The 27,949-nt window shown below is 39.6% G+C and overlaps 2 protein-coding genes, 1 long non-coding RNA gene and 1 other non-coding gene across 10 annotated transcripts; 1 reads left to right on the forward strand and 3 right to left on the reverse strand.

The window, feature by feature from the left end:
- On the reverse strand, nucleotides 1–8,374 carry ascc2 (activating signal cointegrator 1 complex subunit 2). 3 transcript variants are annotated; one of them, XM_008336093.3, is made up of 19 exons: nucleotides 8,196–8,374; nucleotides 7,230–7,335; nucleotides 6,963–7,121; nucleotides 6,694–6,867; nucleotides 6,448–6,577; nucleotides 6,301–6,368; nucleotides 6,061–6,174; nucleotides 4,450–4,562; nucleotides 4,277–4,351; nucleotides 4,082–4,186; nucleotides 3,929–3,997; nucleotides 3,738–3,812; nucleotides 3,325–3,568; nucleotides 2,728–2,924; nucleotides 2,525–2,644; nucleotides 1,974–2,198; nucleotides 939–1,029; nucleotides 616–707; nucleotides 1–257 (listed from the first exon to the last, which is right to left on the reverse strand). In XM_008336093.3, exons 1-19 carry the CDS (start codon nucleotides 8,357–8,359, stop codon nucleotides 86–88), a joined length of 2,493 nt encoding a protein of 830 aa, XP_008334315.2. In that variant the 5' UTR covers nucleotides 8,360–8,374; the 3' UTR covers nucleotides 1–85. The 3 variants fall into 3 exon arrangements, with proteins under 3 accessions (XP_008334315.2, XP_024908800.1, XP_024908801.1); XM_025053032.1 differs by lacking the exon at nucleotides 8,196–8,374 and adding an exon at nucleotides 7,948–8,160; XM_025053033.1 differs by lacking the exon at nucleotides 8,196–8,374 and having other exon boundaries at nucleotides 6,963–7,138.
- LOC112486455 (uncharacterized) lies at nucleotides 7,222–16,325 on the forward strand. Of its 2 annotated transcripts, XR_003048884.1 has the most exons (6): nucleotides 7,222–7,356; nucleotides 8,994–9,051; nucleotides 12,356–12,987; nucleotides 14,794–15,017; nucleotides 15,182–15,304; nucleotides 15,845–16,325. It is a non-coding gene; the product is annotated as an uncharacterized LOC112486455 (long non-coding RNA). The 2 variants fall into 2 exon arrangements; XR_003048883.1 differs by lacking the exons at nucleotides 7,222–7,356; nucleotides 8,994–9,051 and having other exon boundaries at nucleotides 12,413–12,552; nucleotides 12,828–12,987.
- slc39a14 (solute carrier family 39 member 14) lies at nucleotides 11,141–27,881 on the reverse strand. 4 transcript variants are annotated; one of them, XR_003048882.1, is made up of 11 exons: nucleotides 27,479–27,878; nucleotides 23,357–23,464; nucleotides 22,642–22,986; nucleotides 21,218–21,395; nucleotides 18,021–18,190; nucleotides 15,864–15,986; nucleotides 15,177–15,335; nucleotides 14,790–15,024; nucleotides 14,244–14,428; nucleotides 12,712–13,052; nucleotides 11,141–12,427 (listed from the first exon to the last, which is right to left on the reverse strand). XR_003048882.1 is itself a non-coding variant. In XM_025053034.1 (10 exons), the coding sequence occupies exons 3-10, from the start codon at nucleotides 22,954–22,956 to the stop codon at nucleotides 12,900–12,902; spliced, it is 1,518 nt and encodes a 505-aa protein (XP_024908802.1). In that variant the 5' UTR covers nucleotides 22,957–22,986; nucleotides 23,357–23,464; nucleotides 27,479–27,881; the 3' UTR covers nucleotides 11,141–12,899. The 4 variants fall into 4 exon arrangements, 3 of the variants coding, with proteins under 3 accessions (XP_024908802.1, XP_008334314.1, XP_024908803.1); XM_025053034.1 differs by lacking the exon at nucleotides 18,021–18,190 and adding an exon at nucleotides 19,252–19,421 and having other exon boundaries at nucleotides 11,141–13,052; nucleotides 27,479–27,881; XM_008336092.3 differs by having other exon boundaries at nucleotides 11,141–13,052.
- trnap-ugg (transfer RNA proline (anticodon UGG)) lies at nucleotides 27,878–27,949 on the reverse strand. Its single transcript has one exon. It is a non-coding gene; the product is annotated as a tRNA-Pro (tRNA).

Here is a 27,949-nt window from a genome sequence, read left to right on the forward strand (position 1 = left end):
TTTTTTTTTTTTTTTTTTAAATGATCTGCTTTTTTGTCTAAAATAATGACCGTCTGGACTGAAGTGTGATTTTCCATCACGGCGGTCAGGACGGGAACATGCCCTTGTTCCGTTTGCGGTCGGCCATGGCTCGTCTGTTGTGGTTGGCCACGTGACTCTTGTTGGTCTCCTTCCTGCGACGGTCCACATTTGTCTCCTGGCTCTGTCCTTTTCCTTTGGGCTCACCGACAACGTTGCTGCTGCGTTCCGGTCTGAAACTGAGACAGGGAGGGGGGAAAAAGGCAAATTAGTTTATTTCCAATCTAATTCTCTGTGGTATTTTATGTCTTATATTAATTGTCTTTTAATTTTAAGATTAAAAGAACTTCTGGATAAAATGTCAAGATTATAACTGAATGGCATTTTGAAGTAACCCTTGTTGATATGTCCTTGTGTCTGTGTGTGTGTGCGTGTGCATGTTCCTGTACTGCACGACTTGTGCCAACCTTTCCTCATTCATTAATACTCAAATTCTGGGACAAGATAAAAATCATTGCAAGGACAAACGGTGTGTACAAAAATGCGAAGGACAACGGGAGGTTTAATAACAATGTCCAGAGGACATCTGGTTTTTACCCTCTTCTCTGGTGCATGGCTGCTCTCCTCGCCTCTGCTCTCTCCCTCAGCACAGCTGGATCCTGGACAAACTGGTCCCTGTTTACATTGTTCTGAAATACACAGGATTCAAAGGAAGTAAGTCACACAGAATGGCAAACACGATGGTGGTGACTGGCAGATTTCCAAAGTCAATCTTGTAACTTGTGATGTAGAATAATACTTTGGCTTTATTTCCACTGATTTTTAAAATGAAAGCAGTGACGTCCCCCTGATACATTGCATTCTACAGTAAAAGGTAACAAAAGAATAACTATTTTCTGTCAGAGTGAAACTTCCGTTACCTGTAAAGGCTCTTCTTCGTCTTCATCTTCACTCTCCTCTTCACGCTCTGCTGCGTTTCCTTTCCTCAGTACCTGAGGGATTGTGAAGGGTCTGCAGGAAACGGTGCGAAAGTGGGAAAAAAAGGCACTGAATGCAAATACGATGCTAAAATAGAATGTATACATAATGTATATGATACGTGTCAAACTCAAGGCCCAGCATTTAGTAAAGTTCATGCAGCAGAGTTTCTTAACCTGAGAAATTAAAAGTTTTTATAATCAATCAAATAATAATCAATTGCATCAGTCTGCTATGGAGTACTTACATCTATACCAGTGGTCCCTGACCTTTTTTGTTCCAAGGACTGGTCAGTACCACCTGTTACTACGGAGCAGTACCAAGGTGCTGCGCATTGATGGATCATTAAAATTTCAAAATAAAACATCTTTCAAACTCTATTCTGTTCTGTAGTAGAGTCTGAATTACTTTTAAAATATTGCCAGATTATCTTTAAATAAAGAACGATATGACTGGGTGGTGTTTTGGCCCAGAGGCAATGTCTCTGTCATTGGTGTTGAACCCCAGGGTTCACCTCCTGGGCAAGTTCGAATCTCGGTTAGGGCGGTTGGTACCTTCCAGTGGACTCACCACCTGCAGGAAGGTTTAGGGGGGTTGGTACGGTGCAGAGTGATTTGGGTGGCGACTGCTGCCCCCGCGACCCGGTAAGGGATGAAAATGGATGGATGGATGGATGGATATGACTGGACTTTCTTTAAATGAAGTAAATTAGTAAAAATGAAGTACATTTTTTCACTGCGGCCCAGTACCAAATGACCTATGGATTAGTACTGGTCTGCGGACCAGGGGTTGGGGACCCCTGATCCATACAGTCTTCCAGTTACAACCGGCCCTTCTAGGGGAACATTACTGCTGATGTGTCCCCTGGTGAAAATGAGTTTAACACCCCTGCTGTACATCATCCTGACAAAATAAAAAGTGTTTTTTGTTTTTTTTCCAATTTCCTATTTTTCTGTGGCTGCTTTTCTACAACTCACCTGCGGTTCAGTAAACTGTCTCCGTCCAGGTCGTTGGCTCCCACTTGGTTCATGTCGTAGGTGTCATCGTACTCGTCGTCGTAGTCGTCCAGGCCGTACGTGTCTGCGCTTTCTCCAGGATTGATGACAATCTCATCCACAACCGTCTCATACGCCTGGTATCGCGCTCTCTGCTCCTCTATGTGCCGCTTGTCGTTCAGCAGTTCCTCGACGTTCTCACCTTTCCTGCAGCGAAGAAGACCACAGAGTCACATGACAGTTCTAACGACTGGACCCAGTGATTTATTTAGAGGTATTTCTGTGAATTACTTAAATCTGTAAAGCATGACATTTACTCTCAATTATAAATGCACTTGGAAGATATCGTTAGCATGTTAATTTTAGGTTATGAAACTCAATTGGGAATTTTGTTCAGGTTGCTGTAATTATTTTTTAATCCAGCACATGTCACCATTGGGCTATAAGTTAACAGCGGCAGCACAGTTTGGTGAATGTGCGTCTGACTCCATCATCTCCTCATCAATACTTCAAAATCAAGGTTTTTTTTTTACCTCCTGCCCTTCCAGATACGAGACATGTCCACTTGGTCCCTTCTGAAGACGTCAAACTCATCATCATCAAACACATTGGATCTGGTGCTGAGAACGTTCGGAAGCTCCTCCTTCACTGGCCTGGAAAGATACATTATAATTTTAATGTGACACAGTAACACAGGAAGTTCAAATGACTGTCTAACACGTTAGCGCCGCCTCACCTTGGCATGGCTCGGTCCAGTTTGTCCAGGTTAGGACTTAACCTGGCCTCCAGGATGTTGTTGATGACCAGCTCTGAGTTGTAGTCGTATTCCTGCAAACATGCCAGCAGGAAGCCTTCGCCCAAGTCAGGCAACAGGTCCATGATACAGGACAGCAGGGATTCCAGCTCTGCTGTGCTGATGGGGCAGGCCGCACCCTGATAAGACAAAACAGTGTTACATCCTAGTGACCTTTGATTTGAAATGTTTTTAATTATTATTATATCAGGGATCATCAGGGATTCCTAACCACTGTAGTGTGCCATGTGTGTAATTATTGTCTTCATTTGTTCATTCAATAGTGACAGGCAGAACAATAAATACTCCACTAGCTGGCAGTAAAATGGCAAGTTAAAGAAGCTCTTCATGTGCGTTTCTTGGATTCCTGTGAGTACATCAGTGTGATGTTCAACCAAACAGGCTGAGGTTTTATACTAAGTTCACTGAGTGAAATTAAAAGCTAAGTATATTTCATTACATACTTAGTCACATTGATGGTGATGGTGTGCCGAGTGATTTTTCTAAGGTAAAAATCACAGAAATTATCGTAAAACCTACATTGTCTCCTTTCTGTGGACCATCCAACATCGCTGCCGCCATCTCAACATTCTCTCTTCTTGTTTCTTGAGCTGCCAGAGATATGGAGTTTCCCGAAGTTGCAGATGTCCCTCCCACTGCCCCCTGATCAGCTGACAACGATGAAAACGCTCTGAACTGAACCAGGCTTTGGGGTCTCCCCCGTCCCAGGCTGTCATGGGCGCTCTCAACCCCCTGGAGTATGTAGGACGTTCTGGTCTCATCACTGAAACGACCCGGCAGTTAAGTAAAAACAGTAAACAAAGAATCCATGTTGTATTTATCACCTGGCCTCCATTACAGATATTTATGTTGTGCATTTTTCTTTCTGTAAGTAGAATATGTTTTGGAACAGCTGTAGAAAAAGAATATTTTTAAAAAACTGAGGAGGATACATGACAGGAATGGCCTGATGCAGGAGGCTGATGTCATCAGTGATGGGGAACTGCTCATTATAGTCTGCCAAGAACCTGTGAGGAAAAGTGTGAGAGATTTAAACCAACCTGCTTTTATAGAATCATACATGAAAGCTGTTTGATCCACGAAATTAGCCCAAGATTTTATTTTATATACTGGTCACTCTCACCTTTTTTCGGGTAAAAAGGAAGTGAAATGTTGTAAGAGTTCTTCTGCAAATGTCTGCATGTTTTCCTTTCTGTAAAGCAGAAAAAAAATCCTGAAGTGAGTATTTATGTTAACTTTCCTTTCAATCTCAGTGGTGGATGATGGGATGCCTCACCCTTCTAGGATCGGTTGTAGGCAGGTGTGGTGCAGCAGCAGGTGAGCCGATTCCACCATCTTGCGACAGGAGTGAGACAACCTCCTCCATAAATCTTCCTGGAGTCTAACCAGAGGGTTTGAAGGTTTATTTATTACCAACACATTCACATTGGCTGAGTGGCATTAACATTTTATAGATCAAGCAGATTCTCACCCTTTATCATCAAAGTTCCTCTTCCTCACTGCCCTCTCGAGGTCGGGCACTGCGGCCTCATAGAACAAGGTCAGCCTGTCAGGAGATTGAAATCAACACATAAACATCCAGGAAAGTTTTCTTTTACAGAAAAGGAAGCCTGATGGTGAGATGTGAGTGGTGACGACGTCTACCTTCCCAGGAAACCATGTGAGAGAAAAGTCGTGCAGGCAGCAGGAAAGATGTCCATGAAGGCATGAATGGTGGTCGTGGAATCAGAGAGGTACAAGAGGATGTCAACAAAATCCTGTGACATTAAAAAAAAACAATGTTAAGTCCAACACTTTTTTTCTACTCATGTTATACATTAATTTATAGCACGTGTCAAACTCAAGGCCTGGGGGCTCAAATGCGGTCCGCCAAGACGTTTTGTGTGGTCCACGGGAGTTTAAATAGCATCTGGTTTCCATGAGTTTCTTAACGTATGACACACCAATGAATAATATTGGTAGCTTGAATAAATAGTGGGTGGCCTAGTGGTAAAGGAAGCGGACTTCGGTCCGGAAGGCCCCAGGTTCGAATCCACCAACTGCCAGGTTACCACTGAGATGCACTGAGCATGGCATCGTCCTCAAGCACTGCTCCCCGGGCGCTGACCACGGCTGCCCACTGTTCACTTTGGTGATGGGTTAAATGCAGAGGATACATTTTTAAATATAAAATAAAACATTTTTTAGACTCCATTCTGTTTGTATCAAAGTCTGAACGACCTATTAGATATGACTGGATTTTCTTGGAGGGGACAGTGGTGGCTTAGTGGTTAAGGAAGCGGACTTGGTTCTGGAAGGTTGCAGGTTGGAGTCCACCAGCTGCCAAGTTACCACTAAGGTGCTCTGAACATGGCACCGTCCTGATACGTTGCTCCCCGGGCGCTCAAAAAGCTGCCCACTGTTCACTTTAGTGATGGGTTAAAAACAGAGGTCACACTTCGCTGTGTGCAGTGACGTGTGTCACAATGACAAGGAGTTCACTTTCCTTCCTTTCCTTCTTGGAATAAAGATAATAAGTAAAATCAAATACATTTTTTTCCACCTTGTACCACTGCGGCCCAGTACCAAATGACCTATGGACTGGTACTGGTCCGTGGACCTGGGGTTGGGGACCCCTGATCTATACAGTCTTCCATTTACCGACTCTTCAAGGGAAACTGTATTGATGATGTGGCTCCTGGTGAAAATGAGTTTAACACCCCTAATTATGGCATCTACAACAGTGGTAGTGGGAGAGTAGGGGGAGGGGAAGGGGTTAAACAAGTTCAAAGTTGCTTTCCACGTTTATGATGTGCAGACACAAATTAGCAAACATGTCTACGTGTCTATGTTCAGTAAATACACCTACTCCTGTCATTTACAAAGACTAAAAAAACTCTTCCTTTCACTGAAGCTCCTCGAGCATGAAATACAACAAAAGTGAAATGCTCAGCATGTTTGTGTAGGCTTCAACTTCAGGTAAGACTAGTCTCACAACTGACCAGGTGACAAGTGACATAACTGTCCTGTCAGAAGGATGGTGTCAAAAGTTTAAAGAAGACTCTCGACATGTTATACAGGCCGACGTCAAGAAGTACAGTAACAACAAAGATCCAACAACTCTATGAAGACATATTTTAAGTTATACTTTAGCTTTCTTTTTGTTTTTTTACAATTTCTATATATCAATATTTGTTTTACACTTTTTTGTATTCAACAGTGACTTCAACAAACTCACAGTCAGACACAGTGTCTCCTGATAAACATCTGACTGACCTGCTGCTCCATGGACATGGCAGTGGGCTGTTTATGTGCAGTCAGCCTCAGCGGCTCAATGGCAGTGGCTCCTTCACACTGAAGACCACATTTGTCCAGGATTGAGTCAAACACCTGCAACATAATGTTATATATGTTTAATATACAGTATGTTTAAGCCAGTACTGTACACCATACTGAGGTGATCATTTTAGACATAAGTTGTGTTTTGTGTTTTTTTTTTTTGTTGTTTTCTTTTACCCGTAACACAGTGGGCACGGTTTCTTCCAGATCACTGTAGTATGATGGCTGCTGGGTAAAGATGTTGTCTAAAAGAAAACCGTAAAAAGTTTAAAAAAAAAAAAGTTTGACCACCAAAAATTACATTTTTTTAAAAAAACATCTCACCGATCATTTTGTGTAGCAAGTGACCGTTGCCTTTTCCAAACAGAACACACAGATCCAAAATTTTAGGAATGTCAAAAAGGAAGTTCTCATAAATAATTTCCCCAAACACTGATGGAGTGAAAAAGTTCTCCTGAGGCAGATAAAGACACATGACATACACTTTAAGATTTACAGTAGGACGACACTGTATGAAAGGGTTAATCATACACTTATAACAACATTTTGTCACATGATTGCTGATCTGACCTTGGACTCCTTGTGAGTAGCCATTCTCAAGAAGGTGAGGAAGATGGTTTTGTGTATTGAACGTTGCATCTCAGCCACCGCTGGAGAGGAGGGCAACACAGTGATGTCCAGGCTCCTGGGAGCATGACGCAGGTACGACTCTAGACACATCTGCAAGGACTCATCAAACAAAACCTAAAGAAAAGAACGAACCGCAGCTGCCGGTCAGTGAATTCATAGTAAGTTGTTTTTTTTTGTTTTTTTCAAACACAGCGTAATCGGTACTTCACCTGACACCAGAACTTGTCGTGGGGCAGTGCAAGTAGCCACTCCAAATCTTCGATGATGAATCTGACATACTCCAGAAACTCCTCCACTTCAGCAGGAGAGGCATCTTCTACCAGCAGCTTGTAGGGCACGAAACAACGATCCTCCTTTCTCTCTGGGTGCTGGTGAGGAACAGAAACTGCAGACTTTTATTTTCATTTCAACTGGTTTTTGCAACAGCCTGCTGATTTGGAACCTCAATAAATATAAATGTGTACCAATCCACTCACCAGTGCAGGAAGTGTTCGCTCTTTTCCCACAGGACCAGGCTCTGTCACCACCTGCTCATCCAGCGGCACACGGGCACTGGCCATGGCTTCACCGTCTCTGCGTTTTCTACAGTAATCATTATGACAGGTAAATTCAATTTAAATGTGATTTTGAAAACTGGAGTTGAACAATGGTGCAAATGCACTTGTTTAGTAATTCTATTTATATTTAACTGTTTCTTCTTTTTCTGTTTTTTTGGTGATGTTTGCTATTTTAAATTTTAATACTTAAGTCATGTTTTGGTCTGGTGGGTTGTGTAAATTATAATGTATATATTTTGTTTGTTTATTTTTGAACAAAAATGCATATTAATGGGTAATTAATACGTAATAGCGGTGACTAATCATCAGTGAACCGAACTGTCTAATTTGAATGAATACCTGCCTGTCATAGATGATTATGAGACTTAAATCTATTCACTTTTTTCCCCTGCTTCAGCCACATTATGCTCGCGGTTTTGAATTTTGAATGTGAATGTACAGCACATTTGACAAGCTCCACACCCAGCGTCAATTTGACAGCCATTTACTGACATTTAATAACTTTAACACCTCTCTATTTAATCAGAAATATAAAAGACGGCTTTAGAATATAATTTATAGCTTTGGGATTATTTGACAACAGGAATCACTTTCAATCTCTGAGCCGTCAACTGTGTAGTAAACAGGGTCATAATACCAAAAGCGCTGACGTGTGAACGTCCTTCAGTTTTCCTCTTTTGTCGAACCAGGAAACAACCACTATTTCACTAAAATCCCGACAAAAACATTATTTTTCAGCGGAGACACCCTGTTCAACTCAAGTGACAGCACGTCAATGTGTAACCCCAACGCAGCTAATGCTAATCAGCCGGTGACTTTAAAAACCGTCTTTACGCCACTTCTATTACACAGTTATGATTGGAAAAATGTCAACAAGTTCATCACCCTTCTACTGAGACCAGTTGCGACACTTCCTGGCCATTCCACCACAGGCAACGCAGCTTTGCCCGCAGTGTAGATTTCAGACGTTCTCCTCCTAATCTCCTGTTAGTTTCATATGGAAATGACGTCACAATTCTGAGGAAATGACGCATACGCAACAAAACCATAGCTTAGTGTCCTTACTGCCCCCGCGGGTATAAAACAACTCAACAGGGGGAAAAAATCACTTAGATCAAGTCTAAAACTTTGAAAAATTAAACCTGCAACAAATTTAGGAAAACAATTATTATTTGCAATTGGCAAAAGTCCTTTATTTTAACATGACTTTGAACCAGAAACGACCCTGTTGTGGTTTTTGGTGCAGAAACCCCCCCATTGATACAAATTCTTTTTTTAACTTTATTTAATGATTTTTAAAATTATATTACTAAATATTTTAGTTGATTTTCTGTATTTATTTATACATGTTTAACCAACCGACGTCGATGTGTCTGTCATCTCATATTGTAGCTGTTTTTATTTTATTTTTATTTTTATGGTCTGTATTGTTATTGGACCACGGGGGTACAATCAAACTGAGCCTCTGCTTTTAACCCATCTGTGAAGCAGACAAAAATGCCCAAAGACACACAATGGAGTTAAGTGTTTACTGTGTGACCCCCAAGCTAACGTTGATTCTGGCCTTATGTGTTAATTTTAGCTTTGATAGCCAGAGCTGCTAACCCAATTTTGTTGTGCTGTATTTGTGTATTTTGCAATGATAATAAAGGGTCTCCTCTCCTCTTGCCTGGATGTTTATAGATTCGGTTCCAGACATGGTACAGCAAGTCGTGTGTCGCCCTGTTGCTGCCTACTCTAGGTAAGTAGATGCAATTTGTATAGTAGATGGGGGTTAGAAGGATCTCCTTAATTGCACAGTCCACACGGCACTCATGTTAAATAATGAAAAGCAGAAGCAACACAGAATAAAGTAGGTCACCGGACAATATATTTTCTTGGAAAATACCATTTATATAAAAAAGTACTCCCTTGATACCATTAGGACTGTTGTAGAGGACTCGCACAGAAGAAAAAATTTCAAATGTTAAATTACAATATACAGTCTGAGAGAGCATTACAGACATCGATAAAGCTGTTATTATTCATACAGTATGAGAACTGAGATTTTAATTAATTGATTGTGTCTGAAGACATTGTGATTTATTTTTTATCCTTGACAAAAAATATCTACCTATTTGTTACACATTTTTTTAAAATCAAATGTGAAATCCTGAAACAAAGATTAAAAAAAAAATCTTAACAGTAATTTTTCAGTTTAACTTCCTGTAGCGTAAAGATACAATGATTAATTTAGGTTGAATGTAATGCATAAAGTATATATTTTATGGCTCAAAAATAATAAATAATCTCTCCATTAACAATAAACAGCAGTACAACTGTACCCCACCTGGTACCAGTTTTCATGGCTTTCCCGCTCCTTCCAGAATGATGAGTCATTCTTTTAGGAGATGAATACAGTGAAGCATTCACTCATGTACTTCACTTGCTATTTCTAATAAATATTATTGAGCTCATACTAATCTACGGTAACACTGCACCTCCGATGTGGCATCTGGTAACTGGCTGAAGTTTGAATAATACACAGTAAAAAACCTGTACAACTCATCTGTCAGATCTTACCACAATGATGTTGTAGTGTTGTACAGCAGCACAGCCCTAGGTAATGCTATGACCTTTGCGATATTTACTAAACTAACCTTCTAAAATTTGTTAAAATAAAACCAGTCACATGAAAAAAAAGACTAGATAAAACTATTACAGTTCACAGAGCAGAGATTCCCTCAGGTTGACTTACATGTCATGGCCAAAGTATGTGGAAAACCGGACATTGAACACATGGTGTACGTGTGTTACTGAACCACTCTTTACCACCCGTTAGTATTTGCTAAACTATCAGCTAATGTCTTTAGTAAAAAAAAAAAAAAAAAAAAATCTGCAAATTCTCTTTGTTTATCTATGCCAGGGATTCCCACCGTTTAATGCACCCCTGGTGGTGCGAGAGCTGCCACTAGGAGGAGCGAGAGATAAAAATGTGATGGAAGTTTGGGGTGTTTTTTTGAGTCGGATTTTTTTTCCACACAAAAAGAACATTTTGTTAACATTTAAAATTAAGGGCTGACATTTTAATTTAAAAACTAACTGCGGGTATATACAGTATGTATATCAGTGTGTGTGTGTGTGGGGGGGTGTCTTCTGGTCATTTGAGCATGATTAAACATGGTGCCTTTGTAAGGAAGCAGGTTGCGTTTTTGTTTTGTTTTTTCCCAAAAGTGTTGGAAACTGGGGTTTGTGTAGGGTTAAGGAAGGGTGTGTGTGGCCAAAATGGTTTGGGTCTATGTGACAGTGACACACAAATAAATTAAATGCTCTTTCACTAGGTGACTGCAGATGGCTATCAAAACTAAAGAATGACAAGAAACTCTGTGCTACTGAACACGATTATTGTGCCCTGGAATTCCTGGGAGTATAATACTGTTGTGTTCAACTAAACAGGTTCAGGTTTTGCACTGAATAAGTAAAGTGAAATGACAAGACCATTATATTTCGTGACATACTTTTGATGACATTTTTACTATTATTGTTATGTAAAACACGTGCCGTGGTTTAAAGTCGGTTGGGAAACGCTGTTCTAAAAACAAAAACAAGGTTAATTAACTAGTGTTTTGCTGTTGGCCTGAGACCAAAACACTAGGACTAGCAGTCATGTTTTATAGTGTCATCTTTTACTTTTGGGCCAAAATCCTTTAGTTGACCACAGGTTGCCATGGTAACTGTAACCTACTGGAGGAGCATATAAAAATAGCATGCTGGAACAATTCCCATGGGTGCAATATTTCAGGCCCAACAGAGCCCCAGCATGTGCCAGCACATGGAAAGATGATTAAAAAGTTTTTGTTTTTTTTTAATCAACAGACTCTGTGGTGTTTTATAAATGCTTGCGCAACAGCCATAAGTGGTTTTTAAATGACCATGTTTTTTTTGTTTTGTTTTTTTTGTGTGTAACACCTTAGGAAATAAACTTGGAAATGTATACACACCCCTTTCTAGAATGTTGAACGTACTGTACTTGCTGTGAGAAAGCTATGCAAACCATGAAAAGCTTCTACACCACAAACCTGATACAAAAGTCAACAAAAAGGCGTTGGCAATGACAGGAGACAAGAGAGTGGGAGAGTCTACAGTTAAGAGTTATGAAATAACTATAAGAGTAATTGAGTCCTCCCTGCTATGCCAAGGAGGAATTGTGTGTTTGACGCAATCTGCTGTCTCACTATTGGACGTCATGAAATTTTACACCCCAGAAGTTTAATGATCGCTGGGTATTGTGTCAAATTAAAAGCTGATGTTTATCTCTGTAGTTTCAACTCAAATGAGAAGCATCTCTGCAGGGATTATAGAGTGGAGAATGTTTCCACATATTTCTGGCCATGCAGGGTAAGTACTACAGTAACAAAAGAAAAATATTACAACTTTTTCAATAAATGTCATACATATCAGAGATAGATGACTGACCAATTAGTTTTGACAGTGTGTGTGTGTGTGTGTGTGTTCTTACAGCATATAATTTATCTTGCATTAAACTATGACTTGATTATAAAAGTACATTTGTTACAGTATATGAGATTTCCAAACACCAAGGGCAATAAAAATACAAAAACCTAGAACTACCTTTAAATGAAGGGCACAAAAGGTTCACTGTGGAGAAATGCAGCTAAGAACACTGGGTAATTTTACGTCAGGTCTATCTACGTAATGCCACAACACTATGGTCTTTGAAAGACGTAGACGTTTCCATAATCAACAGAACAAAATGTCAGTTTCTCTTCCCACCGTCACTGTGTAGCCCTTCATTATTCTCTGCCCATATTTGGTCTTTGAATGTCACATTTTCTCCCATTTTCACGTGTAAAACATATAAACATTAAACATTAAACACATTAAACACAAGTGAAATTGTAAGTCAATTTCAAATCAATGCGAACAAAAAAAGAAAGAAATCCAGGTCAGGTCCATGATGATTTTTTTTTTTTGGTGTGGAATCATGAAAGCCTTATACTGAGCTTTAAGCAGTAGTTACCTGATTGTGCTTTTCCCACCTCCAGAGGGAATGACGCGACCAAAGAGGACAAGTTACTTGAGCATCACTAGCTGAAGCATCAGCTCAATGACATTCACTGAAGGAACAATAAAAAAGAAGATGGGAATAAAGGAAGGGAGCAACTAAGAAGGAAGGAAAAGATCAGGAGAAAGATGAAGTAAGCGGGGGCCTGTCTGGGGACTGAGGAGTATGCAGGACTGGGTAAGTATTGCACATCTGTTTAAAATAGATGTTGAGGTTGTTGGTCAACGGAGCAGCTGTTGATAAATGTTGAGAAAACAAATCTGGCTGCTCTTCTGACCGATATATACTGCATGTATGAACTGCACAAAAACAGCAATGGTGTAATTCTGTGCGTACCTGCCGCACAGCAAACCCCCACCCCCTTGGAAAACTCCAGGGTTCTGAAAGCAGAAGAATTGAAGATAAAGCAGGAACATAACCCTCTCTCTTCTCTCTTGTTATTTTTCCAACAGCAAACACCAGCTGATGTCCCCTGTTCCGTTCCACACTGGTCAGAGCTGTTGTTGATCCAGAGCAGCGTGGTGTTAGCCCAGCTGTATCTGTCCAGAGTAGGTGGTGAGCAGGAGCATGATGGAGAAGCCTGTCAGCAGACCAGCATTCTGGATGGCAAAGGTGAGCAGAAAGCTGCTGCCGCCTGCGTCCTCTTCCTCACGACACACCTCGTTCATCTCTGGGAACTAAAAAATGAGATGAAACAAAAAGAAGAATCTGATAAACTTCACAGTTTCTTTGCTTCCCACCTCAGCAGAACGTCACTGATTTAGAAAATAAAAAATTCAGATTCCACACCAAAAATAAATCATCATGGACCTGAACTGGATTTCTTTTTTTCTTTTTTTTTTTGTTCTCATTGATTTGAAATTGACTTCCAAGTGGCCTGGAAAAGGCAGCAAGTTTCTGCTAGACTTCATGGTTAACGTTAAAAGCTACACTAGGTAAAGAGGAGCACTTGTATTTTAACAGAAATTTTCTTCTTTTCCTTTCAGCTTTGCCCCTTTTATTCAGGGTATTTTAACAGAAATAATTCAGTTTTTTTTAAGTGCAGTTCTACATTATGATGTTAAACCAAATGTCCGTCTGTTGTATTAGACTTCTTGCTTCCTTCAAACTTTAAACTACTACTACTTGTTTTAGTAAAGCTGACATTTGCAAACGTCTTACTCACCAGTAACCATTATTACAAGTACGTTAAACATACATTTTCTAGGGTACTCTGTTTAGTCAGTTTCTATTAAAACGTGGAAAAATAATTTCATTATCATCATTCAGAGGTCAAATCAGCCACTATGTGTGGAGTTGTAAAAACGTTTTCTACTCTGTACCACCTGAGAAAATCTTGATCTCTCTGAGTACCACCATGATGACCAACATTAGAATATAGCAGCGTAGGCCTTCACTATTAGCTTCCACCACAGGAGAGATGTTTAGAAATGTTTAGAAAGATGTTCATGTTTAAATGTTGTATTAGTTGTACATGGTAGGTTTCAGATTTATTCAATTGAAAATGTAAATGCGAAAATAGGAATTTTCCCCGCGTACCACTAGAGAGGACTTGGGTACCACACGTGATACGCATACCAGAGTTTGAGAACCACTGGTCTAGAAGTTGTTTAATGTACGCAAACCAATATTTCTTCCACTACTTCTGTTCATTCTGTATTTGACCATTCGGCAACAGAATTCTGACTTGCTGTGTAGGCTCCAAAGGGCGTATCCTGCACAGCCAAAAATAGCCCTGAAATAGTTGTTGGTCCTACAGCAGAATCTCTGACTATTGTCTGGCATGATTGCATGATGACATGCATAGTTCAGCTGCAGTACAGAGATTAAAACACTGATACATAACATGGCTTTTATACTTGACTTACCATGTCTGCCAAAGCAATATAGAGAAACATTCCTCCTGCAAGTGCGAAGATCCAGTTTGGGGAAAAGCTGTTTCCAGCCAAAATGCCAAAACCCATACCCAGGTAACAACAACAGGCTGACAGGAAGTTAAAGAATAGAGCCTGCTGTATGCTCATGCCGGCATTCAGAAGGATCACAAAGTCCCCTGGACGACAAACAAAGACAAGGGAAGGAAAGTAAGAAAGTGAACTCCTTGTCATTGTGACACAGCTCACCACTGCACACGACCAAATGTGACCTCTGTTTTTAACCCATCACCAAAGTGTATGGGGACGGTGCCTTGCTCAGAGCACCTCAGTGGTAACTTGGCAGCTGGTGGACTTGAACCTGAAGGACCCAAGTCCGCTTCCTTAACCACTAAGCCACCACTGCCACTTTCAAGACATTTCATTGGATAAAAAAAAGTTTACAAAATATTCTAATTGTGATGATATTTCACACACAAAATATATTATTTTATCAATGTTATCAATTACACATGAAAACAGTTTTCTTCTTCTTCTTACCCAGCTCATGGGGGAACTCCTCACACAGGATGGCCACAGAGGTACTGATGCCCTGAAAGACGGAGGCTGTGAACGAAGCCCCGATAGCCAGACCATCGATAAAGTTGTGCAGCCCATCACTTAATGTGATCATCCAGGCCAGCGTACCAATGTCTGAATAATTGGTCCCTTTTAGCCAATAGCAGCCGGCGCTTCTGCCTGCAGATCGCCCCCCGCCGTCTGTGCTCTGTGAGTCCTACAATGATGATGGATGTAGCAACAACATGCAAGTTTTTTTCATTCAATATTGCAGTTAAGGGGAGAAAATGTAATACTCATATTTAAAAAATGAAAGTTTTCTCTATGTCTTAAAGTTACAATTTTAATCGTCTCTTCTGTCATCTGTACCTGAGGTGTCTGTGCAGGACTGAGCATGAGTTCACCCTCTCCTGCATCCACCTTGCTCACAGGCAAACTATTTGCTTCCCCATTCTGCTGGAGCTTCTCCTTCTCACCATCCTCCAGGTCCCTCTCAGGTGCACTTGGATAATGACTGTGGCCGTGGCTCTGAAAAACAGGGGAAAACATACAATTATATCAACGGACTTAATGTAGATGTATAAGGACTGGTCGGAAACAGTTGTCACAGTGTGACAAAGGAACACAATTATGTGACTAATAATTGATAGGTGGTACAAGCCTAGATTAGGCACACACACACACAGGCTCGCGCACACACACACACGCACACACACATACACACAGACAGACACAGACCAAAGAATTGAACTTTCCCACCCTTCAAAATGTGCAAAATTATGCATTCAAAAAAGTAGGAGCCATCTTAAGCTAAATATATCCTAGTCTTGAAATAAGCCTCTAAATGCAACATTTGCTTCAAGGTCAGATACTACTAGCTTTAAAGTTACCAATGAAACTGTATCATATTTCGAACAGTTATACTGTATTCTACTCAGTTCTGTGCTACAAATGTAAACCCACTTCAAATGGATTTTTGTAACTATCTAATGTTCAGAGCTGATACTTAAAAATGCTTCTATTTGTTGGTGTCACAGGGTAGAAACGTGTACTTACCCCATGTTTCCGGTTGAGAAGCACTTTCAGGACCTTTTCAGTGAAGAAGAAAAGGTAAAAGCCTCCAAACACCACTGCAGACTTTGATACATACAAATCCACCATGGGGTCAAATCCGAAGGCCTACACACAGAGAAAGGAAGACAAGGTTAGCTCCTGTTATTCAAAGTCAAGTCAAAATATTACTCTCTGGTATATTTTCGAAAGATGTGTTTGGAATGTTGCGTAGGTATCATTTAATGGATTGGAAATTACAGCACATGTTTAGTCTAACTAGATTCATGCCCTAACCTTTTGATTTATTTCTGTACCAGTAAAAGGAAACCTAATTTACATACAATTTTTTTTTTGATTGTTTGTCTTTTGAATACTGTTTTGGATTTACTTAAAATACAATGGCTAAACGTGATTTAAAAGAATGTCTGGCATATTTTAATAAATGTCAACACTTTTATGAAAATGCAGTCACTGGTGTCTATAAATGATTATTGCTTATTAACTGTGTCAGGAAAAAAACAATTAACAGCCTCATTACATTTTTGTCGTCATTTTGTTGTTAACAAATGGCCCCGCATAGTTGCCTCCCCTCCCCCCTGCCCCCATCCTTTCGATTGAATCTCCGTTTGCATGCCCCGCCTTTTACGAAACAAACCAAAGCCCTGATTCCAATCAGAGAAACTTTTGAGATTCCTTTTTGAGCAATCGGAGTTAATCTTGCTGCCTATAAGGCGGGACATTTAAGAGGAACTCCAATCGAAGCGAACGTACGTCCGGCGAAAGCGGGAAAAACACGAGGAAGCGTCTAAGTCAAAAGTGGGGATATTATTGTGCACGCGTGACTAAAACGTTTTTATTACCTCAGAGAAAACAACACACACTGTTTACCGTGTAGAACGATTGTCTCAGGAAAGGAGAGGGCACATTTTAAGTGTCATGCAAAGGTAAGCAGGCACAGCAGCTAATTTTGAGGCAAATTAAGTAAAATCAGTCACGGTTGCCTCTTAACAACAAGAAGACGGGAAGTGTATAAATAAAAAACTAACTATAAGATTACTTTGCCATTTCTGTCCTTGTTATAATTGATATAAACTGTATACCCGTGGGTGTGTACATGTAAGGTAGCTGTAATTATTTAAAGGGAGAAAAAATCGAATTAAATTTCAATCAATGAAAATCATACACACTTACATTGTAGTCAAAAGTCAGAGACCAAATCAAAGTTGGTTTTCAAAATGAACACTGCCCCCTACGTTGTGTGAGGGACAAACCTAGCATCTTATCACCTGCCTATCAATATAAAATAGTATTTTTTTTTTTAACTTGATTCACAAAATAACATTTTCATTGTACATTTTCTGCCTCTCACCTGTGTTTTTTCTATAGATCATTTAGTAAGTTTGGAATTCTTTCTTATCTCAACGTGTCAATATGCAGACTATATCCATCTGTCTCTTTATTACATTTTGCAATGACAGACTTTAAGTTTCAGTTTGTGATCATAAGGTTTGTCAGTGGATTATAGTGCATTTGGGAAACGGAGCAGCAGATTAGAAATTGATTTTGTGTGTCATGTATTTATCTTAAGAATATGCTGAAGTTAGGAGCATCAGTTCTCCTTTCTGTCAGACCTTCCTGTGTTGTTTTCTAATCTGTGATGGAGCACTTTATTGATGCATTGACGATTGATACATGTCTGGAGAGTGAGGCTGTTTACGCTCTCTTCACTTAAACACATTCTGGCACTGATTAATTTGAAAGCAGCAGCAGCAGCAGTAGTTTAAATGTAGTCTTTTGTTGTAGTGATTTCTTGATTAATAATGTGTCATTGTGTCATTTGTAAAGTTAAGTGATTGATGTGGCTAGTCAAAACGTTTTATTCATGTGCCAAACTCCCAGTCACAAGGGTTGCTGTGCATTTTCAAAATCTTCAGTAACTGTTAACGGTTGCTGCAGAAAAATGAATCTGTACTTAAACTCTTAGCAAAATCTTCAAACAAATATCATGGCTAATGGTATCAAGATTTGATTTGGCATTGGGACTTTTGATTGGGACTTTCTTCAACATGTTAAACACAGATCTACTGTATATGTAGAATCTGCACAGCAAGCCTGCTCTGAGCCACAGTGAAAGATGAGTCACAGCAGCGCCGACTCTACCTCTGGGATGAGCTGAAACAGGGCGTTGGAGTAAAGCGTGCCAATGGCCAGAGCTATGAAGTAGAGTAGCAGTCGCTTGTAAAAGGTTTTCCTCATGAAGGGCACCACACTGGCCCCCACCAGTGAACACAGAGAGATCAGTGTCACGCACAGGATCCCATAACCCCAGACTGATCAACAGACAGGAAGCCCAAAAGAGAAAAGGGGAAGATGAGAAAACAATTGATCATTATTTGAGAAGTGGTTTTGACTTGTTAATTTTATAGGATAATGAACAAAAGCGATGAGGAACAGGAGCTTCTTGTTACACTGAAAAGAAAAGGAAGTTTGAATAGAATTAACCTGAGGAGAAGTGGCAGATGTTCCTGTGAGAAATTTCACAAAGAGAATGACGTTTACATTGAAGACAGATCAAAAGAAGTGAAACCACCAGATGACAGTTGTTTTTAATTGTTTTTAAACAAGGGCTTTTCCTTTGTTTAAAAAAAAAGAAACGCTAGAGCGCTAATTCCTCAAATCCACATAATCAGAGAGTTTCACTTGCAGTTTGCACGGGTGCACCTGTCACAGCTTGAGAATAAACATTTGTTTTCAGTAAAGACTACAAGGCAGGAAAATAAACAGCCCAGGAGCATGGCTACAAAAGAAAGGACAGCTTTCAATCTGACAGATGTTTAAGCGGTAATGTGTTCTTTCTTTCTAGAATTGTGTACAACACAAAAGTAGGACAAACGTAGTAGGGTACACAGATAATGGCTGGCATGCCTAGTTGCAATCAGGGGAATAAGAACTGTAACAATGAACCATGAAATGCCAGTGCAGTAAACACAGAGTTGAACAAAGTAAGCACATACAGGTGGATGCTGGGAGAAAAAAAAGAGTATTTTTCTATTGCTCAAATGGATCCTGTGAATTCCACTTGGAATAAAACAAAGACAGGAAGGAAGGAGGTGTGACGAAAGACACGTAGAAATTGACTATGTTACTGTCAGCTATTTTCCATAGTAGGGGAAATGAAAGTACGAGTCAGTGGAATTTCCCCTTTTGGCACAAATACACATAATATAGAATGAATTAATTACTTAAAATTAATTAGATTTGTTGCGCACCCCTCTGCTATTGCTCCTGATCTCCCTTGTGACCCGCTTGGTTAACGTGTGCATGGCATGCAGTTTGTGAGTATGAAAAGAAAAAGGTATTTGTGATGTTAAAACGTGTATGGATAGCAAACCTCTGGCAGAAGCTGTAGCACAGCACTGGAGAACAGTGTGCCGATGGCAAGTGCGATGAAAAAGGTGAGGGTGGCTTTCATATAGCGTGACTTCATCAGCGGCACACTAAAGATCCCGGTGAGGGCGAAGACATTGACCACTGTCACAGCCAGGAAAGAAAAGCCCCACACTGGACCGCGTATTCACAGGAGGGACGGATAAAATAGTTAGATGAAAGTGGCAGTATCAACACAAGTAGCCATGCAGAGCATGTGGAAATTCAAGGAGCGCCATTCTCAATAGAAATTCAATGTAAATTAAGTTTCAGTAATGTATCAGTGTAGTAAGATTTCAGCTGCTTCACCTCGCTCCAGCCTTTAAAAGAGTTACACATAGCTGGTGAAAAATATGCTGGTGATCAGTAGATAAAGACATGTTGGTAATACTTCCTCCAGGCTGGAAACATCCGACTGAGAACTAAAGAGGAGGCTGAGTTAGGAAAACAAAAAAGGATGATTTTAAAAGACACATTATTACATTCGGGAAAGAAAGCAGGAGTGAGTGAAAACTGTGTTAACCTAATGAGGGTACAATGAGAAGTTAAAAGACAGATATACAGTATATACCCAGGTCACAAGGTTAGCTGTGCATGTTCAGAATCTTCACTTAATGTTAAGGGTTGCTGCAACAACTGTATCTGTAAACTTGTACCTATGAATTCAACAACCAACATCATAGCTGATGATGAATCTAACAATTAATTCTTGTGTCAGGGTGTGATTTGGTAATGGGACCTAATAAGACTATTAGCCTTTCATTAGCCCAATAGGTGCAACCGCAACTAGCACTTTAGTCAAATGGCAAACATATATTTATATATACACAGACAGAGGAAGTGAAAATATATACCAAAGCTGTATTTAACATCTACGAAATTAACCACAAACACTAGAGGGAGTCCAAGTACCACCAGTGGTATGCATACCCTAACTTGAGAACCACTAATTTACACAGGCTGTTAGGCAACAAACTTTTTAAAATTTAAAAAATTTAAAAATAGTGCTTAATTGAAATGTTTATCATTTCTGCAGTATTTACATGAGTGTGGGATCAGCTTTAGAGAAAAACCACCTTGACATTTGCTTCCCTGCGGAGAAACAAAAACCTTATCGAGCCAAAATAAGCAGCAAGTGTGAGGTAGGCTGAGGACAGGAGGAGTGAATGATAAGAGCCTGCAACCCACTTAACTTAACAAGGACTAGATAAAGTAGTTTTGAAAAGACAGAACTGTGGGTGCCAGACTAGTGAGGTCACAGTAAAACAACTAAACTATGAGTTTTAAAATAAAGACGGGATAACATGTCAGTTGTTATGTCAAATGTACAGTTATCACATACAAAACAAAGATGCTTTCGTCTACTGTGAAGCTGAAGGCTGAATGACAAAAGATCACTTAAATTGTATTTTGAAGTCATACATATATATATGTATATAAATATACATATATCTATATATATATATATACGTATATATATATATATATATATAGCATTCTTTAGCATTTTACTAGTGCTACAAATAATTGACCTATGATTATTTATCCTGGGGTAGAGGTTACGGGTCGATACTTTTGGAACGTTTGATCCTTTAGTCTGCTGACAGGATAGTTTCTTGATCTTTCAAGGACACTCACTGGATGTACAGTGAGTTTATTGTATGGAGTTACATTGGATCAGATTTCCCTCTGCTCAAATTATATTTGTCAACAAGATCTCTGCTTCGCACTAGTTTCTCTGACTGTGAAGTACAAGGGATGTTTTACTGTATGTAAGCCTTGGTTCTGACATATTCGTGCTTATTTTGGCTTGAATTGGCTTTAACTGTCCTTAATATTACAGCTAATATGCAGTAGGATACTATTTTGGAGCTCACAGTTTAGTTCTGTATATAAATCTAAAACCAAATGGGTAGCAAGTTAGTCCCCACCTTCAGCATCTGAGGGCCTGGGGGAGATGTCGCTGCTCGACGTCTCATCTGTCTGCATCCTGCAGGTACCAGCACCAAGCTGCTGCAGCATGGTTGGACAAAGCTCCTGCAAACCTTGTCCGTCCAGCCGTGACTGCTCACTTATGCTGTAAATAGCCAATGTGTCTGAGGGCAAGCACTGGAAATGAGAAGTAGACCCTTTGTCAGTTTAACCTTTCTTACTTTGAACAACAGAATAACACAAAATGCATTATAGAAAAAGCACACACAAAAAAACACCCAAACAAAATAATAATAAGATTGACATGGATGATGCATAAAGCATACATTAAAAATGAAATTTCCGATAGTTGATAAACAGACCTACCACTGGTCATAACCTCACTTAGTTATAAATTGGTAATTAAAAGTACAAGTTGTGTGTCAATATATGTCAATATTTGATTTTTGCTCACAAACTAAACAACATGAGTACAATACTAGTGTATTAATGTACCCTGAAAAAGGGTTTAAAATTTAGATAAAAGTAATTATTATTTTAATCACTAAGACTTATAAGTGAAAGTCTTTCAGTACCAGGTGTGATGATAACAAGCAAATGCACAAGGAGAGACTCGCAGGGAACGTAGGACTGACAGGAAAGGAAAGGAAGGAAAGTGAACTCCTTGTCATTGTGACATTGTGACACACATCACTGCACACAACCAAATGTGACCTCTGCTTTTAACCCATCACCAAAGTGAACATTGGGCAGCTTTAAGGACTGGGGAGCAGTGTGGGGACGATGCCATGCTCAGAGCACCTCAGTGGTAACTTGGCAGCTGTGAATTTGAACCTGCAATCCGGACCCAAATCCGCTTCCTTAACCACTAAGCCACCACTGCCCCCTGACAGGTACAGTACATCTATCATATATAATGACGTATAAGTAGTCTGAAAATGGCTAGGTGCCAAAGAAAGATTTCCAAGGATGTCAGCAGCCATTCCAGTGACTCATGACTACACCCACCATGTGTTTTTTTAGACAAAACCAGATGTACAAGCACAGCAGTAAGGCTAGTTAAACGAGTTATTTTCTGTAATTGATTTTAGTTTGAAAATGTAAGATATTTCTTTGTGTGGTGCAGTGGCCAAAAGAGCTGGAAATACAAGGATTAAAAAGGGCTTAACTATGGGAGTTATGCTAAATATTTCAGCTATCTGGATCCCATGACTGGCTGGATTACCCTTCTGCTTCAGAGTGCTAGAAATGCTATGTTTTATATTGAATCCATAGAAATTGCATCATTTGTTAAACTGAAGCTCGATTACTTGTGTGTGTGTGGGGGGGAGAGGGTGTGGGAGGGGGAGCTGAGATTAAGTTTAATCTCTAAATTTGGTGTAGAACTGAAACAATTATGATTAGCAAATTCCATTTTTCTCACCTTGGAGCTGTTGGATTTAGGTAGTGTGCTGTTAGTTGTGTTAGCCACATTGCTGCCACTGATACCATCAGCCTGATCCTGGCTGAGAAGGGACAGCAAAGACCGTAGCTGGGGCACTGTGATGGTGGTGTTGTCGCCATATCTGGCCAACAGGTCCTGCAGCACCTGGGCAGGAGACAGATTCTGGCTTTCTCCCTGAGCTGTCACAAAGTCCAAAGGACAGAGCAACACAGCCAGGGCCACAACAAATATCATCTTTGACTGGACTGAGGTGATGGTGGTTGTGACACTGCCATTAGGGAACCACATAAGCATGGCTTTTTCACTGGCTGGAACAGCAGTGATCTGTGTGAAACAAAAAGCAAAAGTCATCAAACAAAACCAGCTGAAAGTGAAAGATAAGGTCACAGAGCTGAAAATGTTGGGGTTTTAATTTGGAAGCCCTAGTTCCTAGTTTTGTAAGCAGTTGATATAAACAAATGAGGAATTATTTTAGCATTTTTAGCCTTTGCAGTTGACTTTTAATTTCCATGATGTAGGAAGATGAAAACACTGATAATTATTATTTTATGTTGGAACATGAAGCTGAGCTAAAAACCCAGGCGTTCACAAACCCTCTTTGTATAAACTTTACCCTCAAACGACATCAAATCAGTAAAAGACTAGCATGTCTGCCCTGAAGCTCTTAGTCCATCTAGTAATGCTCACAGGTTACCTTCACACAAAGTAATTGGAGGAGGGGGAGGCTGACACAGGCTGAAAAGCAAGCTGTTAGCTTGAAAATGCCAGAAGACAATAGAGGACTCCTCAGGAGCTCAGTGAACTGTGAAGGAGAAAAAAGACAGAGAAAATTAAGAAAAACACTAACTGTAGGCAAAGATATACATGAAAAAAACTAAATTGTGGTTGTAAAACTATTAAAATGTTTTGATTAATCACAGGCTAACTGTGGTTGATTATTATTATGGCAGTTGATTATATTATTATGATTGATCCTAATCATAAATAGTCAAATCACAAATACATAGTGTTATAATACAATGACGCTAATGTTCTTGTGATGATGATTGTCAGAAAACCAAATCAAATGCTCCTTGTTAAATAAACACACACATTTACGTGCCCCTTCTGTATAGTCTTTTCTCCAGATGCTTAAACGACACCTGATCAGTGAAGTATCGGCGTGTCTACTCTGTAGCTCTCAGCCTATTTAGTATGCCCACAGGTTACCTACAAGCAAAGGAGGAGGAGGAAGCTGAAGTAGGGGCTGAAAAGTGAGCTGTGGAGAAGACAGCTGAGGACTCCTCAGCAGCTCAGTGAACTGTGCAGGAGAAAAAGAAACAAAAGAAACAGAAAAATTCCCACTGGTGAAACAAGGAGACAGAAGCCAATGGGAGAGGCAGTGGAGGTAGACAGAAAAATGTAATATGAGCTTCATCCAACATTTCTGGGGTATTTATTCCTTAACCATCGATTGGCCTACTTTAAATTTCAATCTGACACTGAGGTCAAAATAAGCAGCTGCTACAACAAGCCCTTCATTCCTTTTCTTAACTGAACATCTTTTCTTCAGCGTTTAGAAAAGGGAGGCCGATTAATTGGCCCACAAAAAAAAAAAAAAGAAAGAAAAACTGAGTCAAGATGTTGTTGTACAGGAAGGCAACACGGTGCACACACAAAATTGGAGCCAAATAACTAATACCAAATGCTCCTCTTTGCACTGCTCTCTAAAATTGCCACTGAACTGCTGTGTTTCCACTGTCTCATTTCTGTCCAAGAACTACAGTAAGGGGGTAATAAAAGAGTGTCAACTTCTGTCCATTCAAAAATCAATAATAACATATTTGAGCTATGCCTACACATACCCTAAACACAAACAGTTAAAACAATGCTGAATTCCCTTTTAAATGTAAGCATGTCAGGTTAAAACAAAAAATGATTGCTACCTACTCACTACGCCACTCCTAGTAAATAGTCCTCGGTCATCTTTCGTAATCAATGTCAAGTCCAAGGCCTATCTGTAGCCATGGAGATAAAGAGCAGGAAGACTGGCAGACTGCAATAGAGACCTCTGTCCTTCAGAAAAGCAGTGACGGCCATCCCCTGACTTTAAATATGAAATTTAACAAAGAGTGGACAGGAAAGAATAAAGGATGAAGCAGGAATACTGCTAATTCTCATACTCCTGTACTCCAAACACAGCAAATCTCATGGCAACAAAACAGACATGGCAACCAGATTTCAGTTCATCAGCAATCTGAGCACTGGGTAACTACCATCATTTTATCAGGGCCTCAAGTGTAAACACTGTCTTGTTGATAAGGTTGCCTTGTCATCAACTTCACCAGCTGACAAAGCAGAAGTGCCTTGACTTGGAGACACTGAGTGGGAAAACAATCTTATAAATTAGATACAATTTTGAGTAATGACCACAACCCATAGTTTTAAATGTCAGCCTGACCGCCTCCCCCCACTAGGAGTTTATTATTGTCAAGAGGGTTCACTTCGCTCTTTCCGCTATGGAACAAGTGCGCTCAGGTGCTGAAACTGATGCACACAGTGAACCCTCTTGTCATCCAGCTTGTTTGGAGGCAATTGAGAAAAGCAAATTTATCAAGGCCAGCAAAATGATCAGGCTCATTTTCATTTATCGTGCAATCAACGGATTTGTTGATTATCGTCCCAGTGCTAAATTATAAAGGTTTTAGTAACAATGGTGTCATACATGTTAACAACTGTATGTAATATTTTATCATTATCTATATCTAAGATAAAATTTAAAATGTATAAGAGTATACTGAATGACTCAATAAATTATCAAGTCAGACAAAAATAATGGTTAAAGCCTTTCAAACCTATTTTACATCACATTTATTAACACATTTCCTGAGACAACAAACAAGTGACTGAAAGAAAAGTTGCCTGAGTTTAACAGAACTAAAGTCCCTAAAATTAAGAAAACTACACAATGATCCAAACAAACTATTGATAAAAAATGTCATATTTGTCTGCTTCAAGAAGGTTTAGCTTTTTAAATCCAAAAACAAAATAGTTATCATCCATACCTCTTGTCAAAGCAAATAAATACATCCCAAAAGTTGCTTCCTAATTCAAAGTCAGTTTTTGCTGCAGAAAGACTGTGTCCTGCCCTGCAATATTTTCACACTGATCTGTTCAGTCTTTGATCACCTTATATACCTGCTGTGCAAAGAACCAGTTTAGCTGTTCATTGACTCACCACCTCACCCTAAGCCTTTAATTATTGTTTCTATGGGCTGCGAACCATGTATCATTTGCCAATACACTGTCATTAGATGAGAGAGTGTTCTAATGGACACAGTGTTGGTTCACCGGACACATTGTCCAGTACGTCCCAGTCATCCTGAGGTTCTAACAAAGTGTCTTTCACCACATAATAAAGGGTTACAGACCTGACCTCAAGCCCTTACTTTTACCCCGAGGTCAGCTTTGAGTTCGGGAAACCAGATGTGGAAAGCAAGATAGTTAAATAGTGATTTAAAATTGTCACCAACCTGCATCCATGTTTTAACATAAATTACATAAAAATAGCTTCAGTTTACACATACAGGATTTAAACAGACACAAATAGACAGTGTCCAATAATTAAGGAGAGCTTACATCTTTAAGTCTAAACTCCATCATTAGGTTTTATCAGTGTGTACATGAATAAAACACTTGCATGTTTATTTTAAAGCTTTTCTTGCTATACAAATACTGACTGCTCTTTGAAAGTGATCTGAGTTGGTACTTGAACTTTTTAAGTTTAATTAAACTCTTTTTAAAATCCAACTCACTTTTAAAAACAAATATTAAAATGACTGTTTGAAGATGCATCCTTATAAATAGTCCCTAGGTTCTATAAACAAAAATCCATAGAGCTGTGGAAAGATACCTGTCCAGAGACATACTTTCAAGTCACAAGGTCACCTAAAATAGTGTTTTAAAATAAATTATATATATATATATATGTGTGTGTGTGTGTGTGTGTGTGTGTGTGTGTGTATGTATATATATATATATATATATATTAAGTTATTAAGTTATGTAAACTCTCTAACTAAAGCTAGGATGGTTAGCAATACTAATATTTCTATAACATATAAATTAATACTCAGCTTTCTAATAAAAAATAGAAACAGTTTAATTTTATGAGTTTTTACTCAACACCAACGACCTCTAGATATGTTCAACAACAATATAGTTTTGTCATTTAATACTAACATCTTCTTCATCTAAACATGGAACTTTTACTTACAGTACTGTAAGTACAATCTGTACTACCACAGATGCCCAACTTGACGATCTATACCGCAATATATAGTGCAATCACATTTTTATTGCAAGCATACATAATGAATATACTGAAAATGTGATAATTTAAGTAGTAACTTCTATAACCAGGATTGGGGTAGCTCACTGTTGAAATGCCCTTTGTTTCTTTCAAAATGCTTCAGGCAGAAAAAAAGGGGGACATTCAGGTGAACAAAGGGGAAGTTGTGTTATTGTTGCTATTTAAAGCCCCAACTGGGATGGCTGGACGTCCACGTTTACATTCCAAACTGAATGTAAAGATGAAAAAGGGGAGAAATGTATTGAACGAAAATCAAAATAGGATGTAGCTACCTCAGGTAGCAACCAGACCTTTATTTAGCACCAGTCCCGTTTGGAATATAGTCCATAAAAACAGCAGACGAACCACAAGGCGTAAGTTTGAAGTTAACCGGTAAAGGTGGAATATGAGACTGTCTTAGACTGTCTTTCGCATGACATGGATCTCTATACACTAGCGTGTCATTAGCCGTGACGATTAGCTTACCCGGTGAAGCTGCTGGTTGACGTCGACTTCTTTCAATGAACACCGTCTCTAGGTCTGCCACCGGGCGATTGTGAGATGTAACCAATGGATGTCTCCAGTATCTTAGTTAATTCACACACGGACGGTAGACGGGGCTATTTTAACCCTATCTTACCCTCTTGCCATTCAAACGAACAACACATTGGCGGCGACAGCGGCATGCAATATCCAGAATGATAGTGATAACGTCGACGTGTAGAGTTTAAGTAAAGTATCATTGCTGCCATCTTGCGGTCAATAGTGGTTATTGTTTTATGAAAGAAATCGTTTACATATAGGATTAAATAGTAATTTGTTTTATTTGTTTTAATTAGCTTACGGAACAACGCCTTATGTAATTGCGCCTTTGTGTTAAATAAAGGGCTCGTCCGGGATTTGAACCCGGGACCTCTCGCACCCAAAGCGAGAATCATACCCCTAGACCAACGAGCC

The sequence above is a fragment of the Cynoglossus semilaevis genome, chromosome Z, assembly GCF_000523025.1.
Source record: "Cynoglossus semilaevis isolate Cse_v1.0 chromosome Z, Cse_v1.0, whole genome shotgun sequence".
NCBI lineage: Eukaryota > Metazoa > Chordata > Actinopteri > Pleuronectiformes > Cynoglossidae > Cynoglossus > Cynoglossus semilaevis.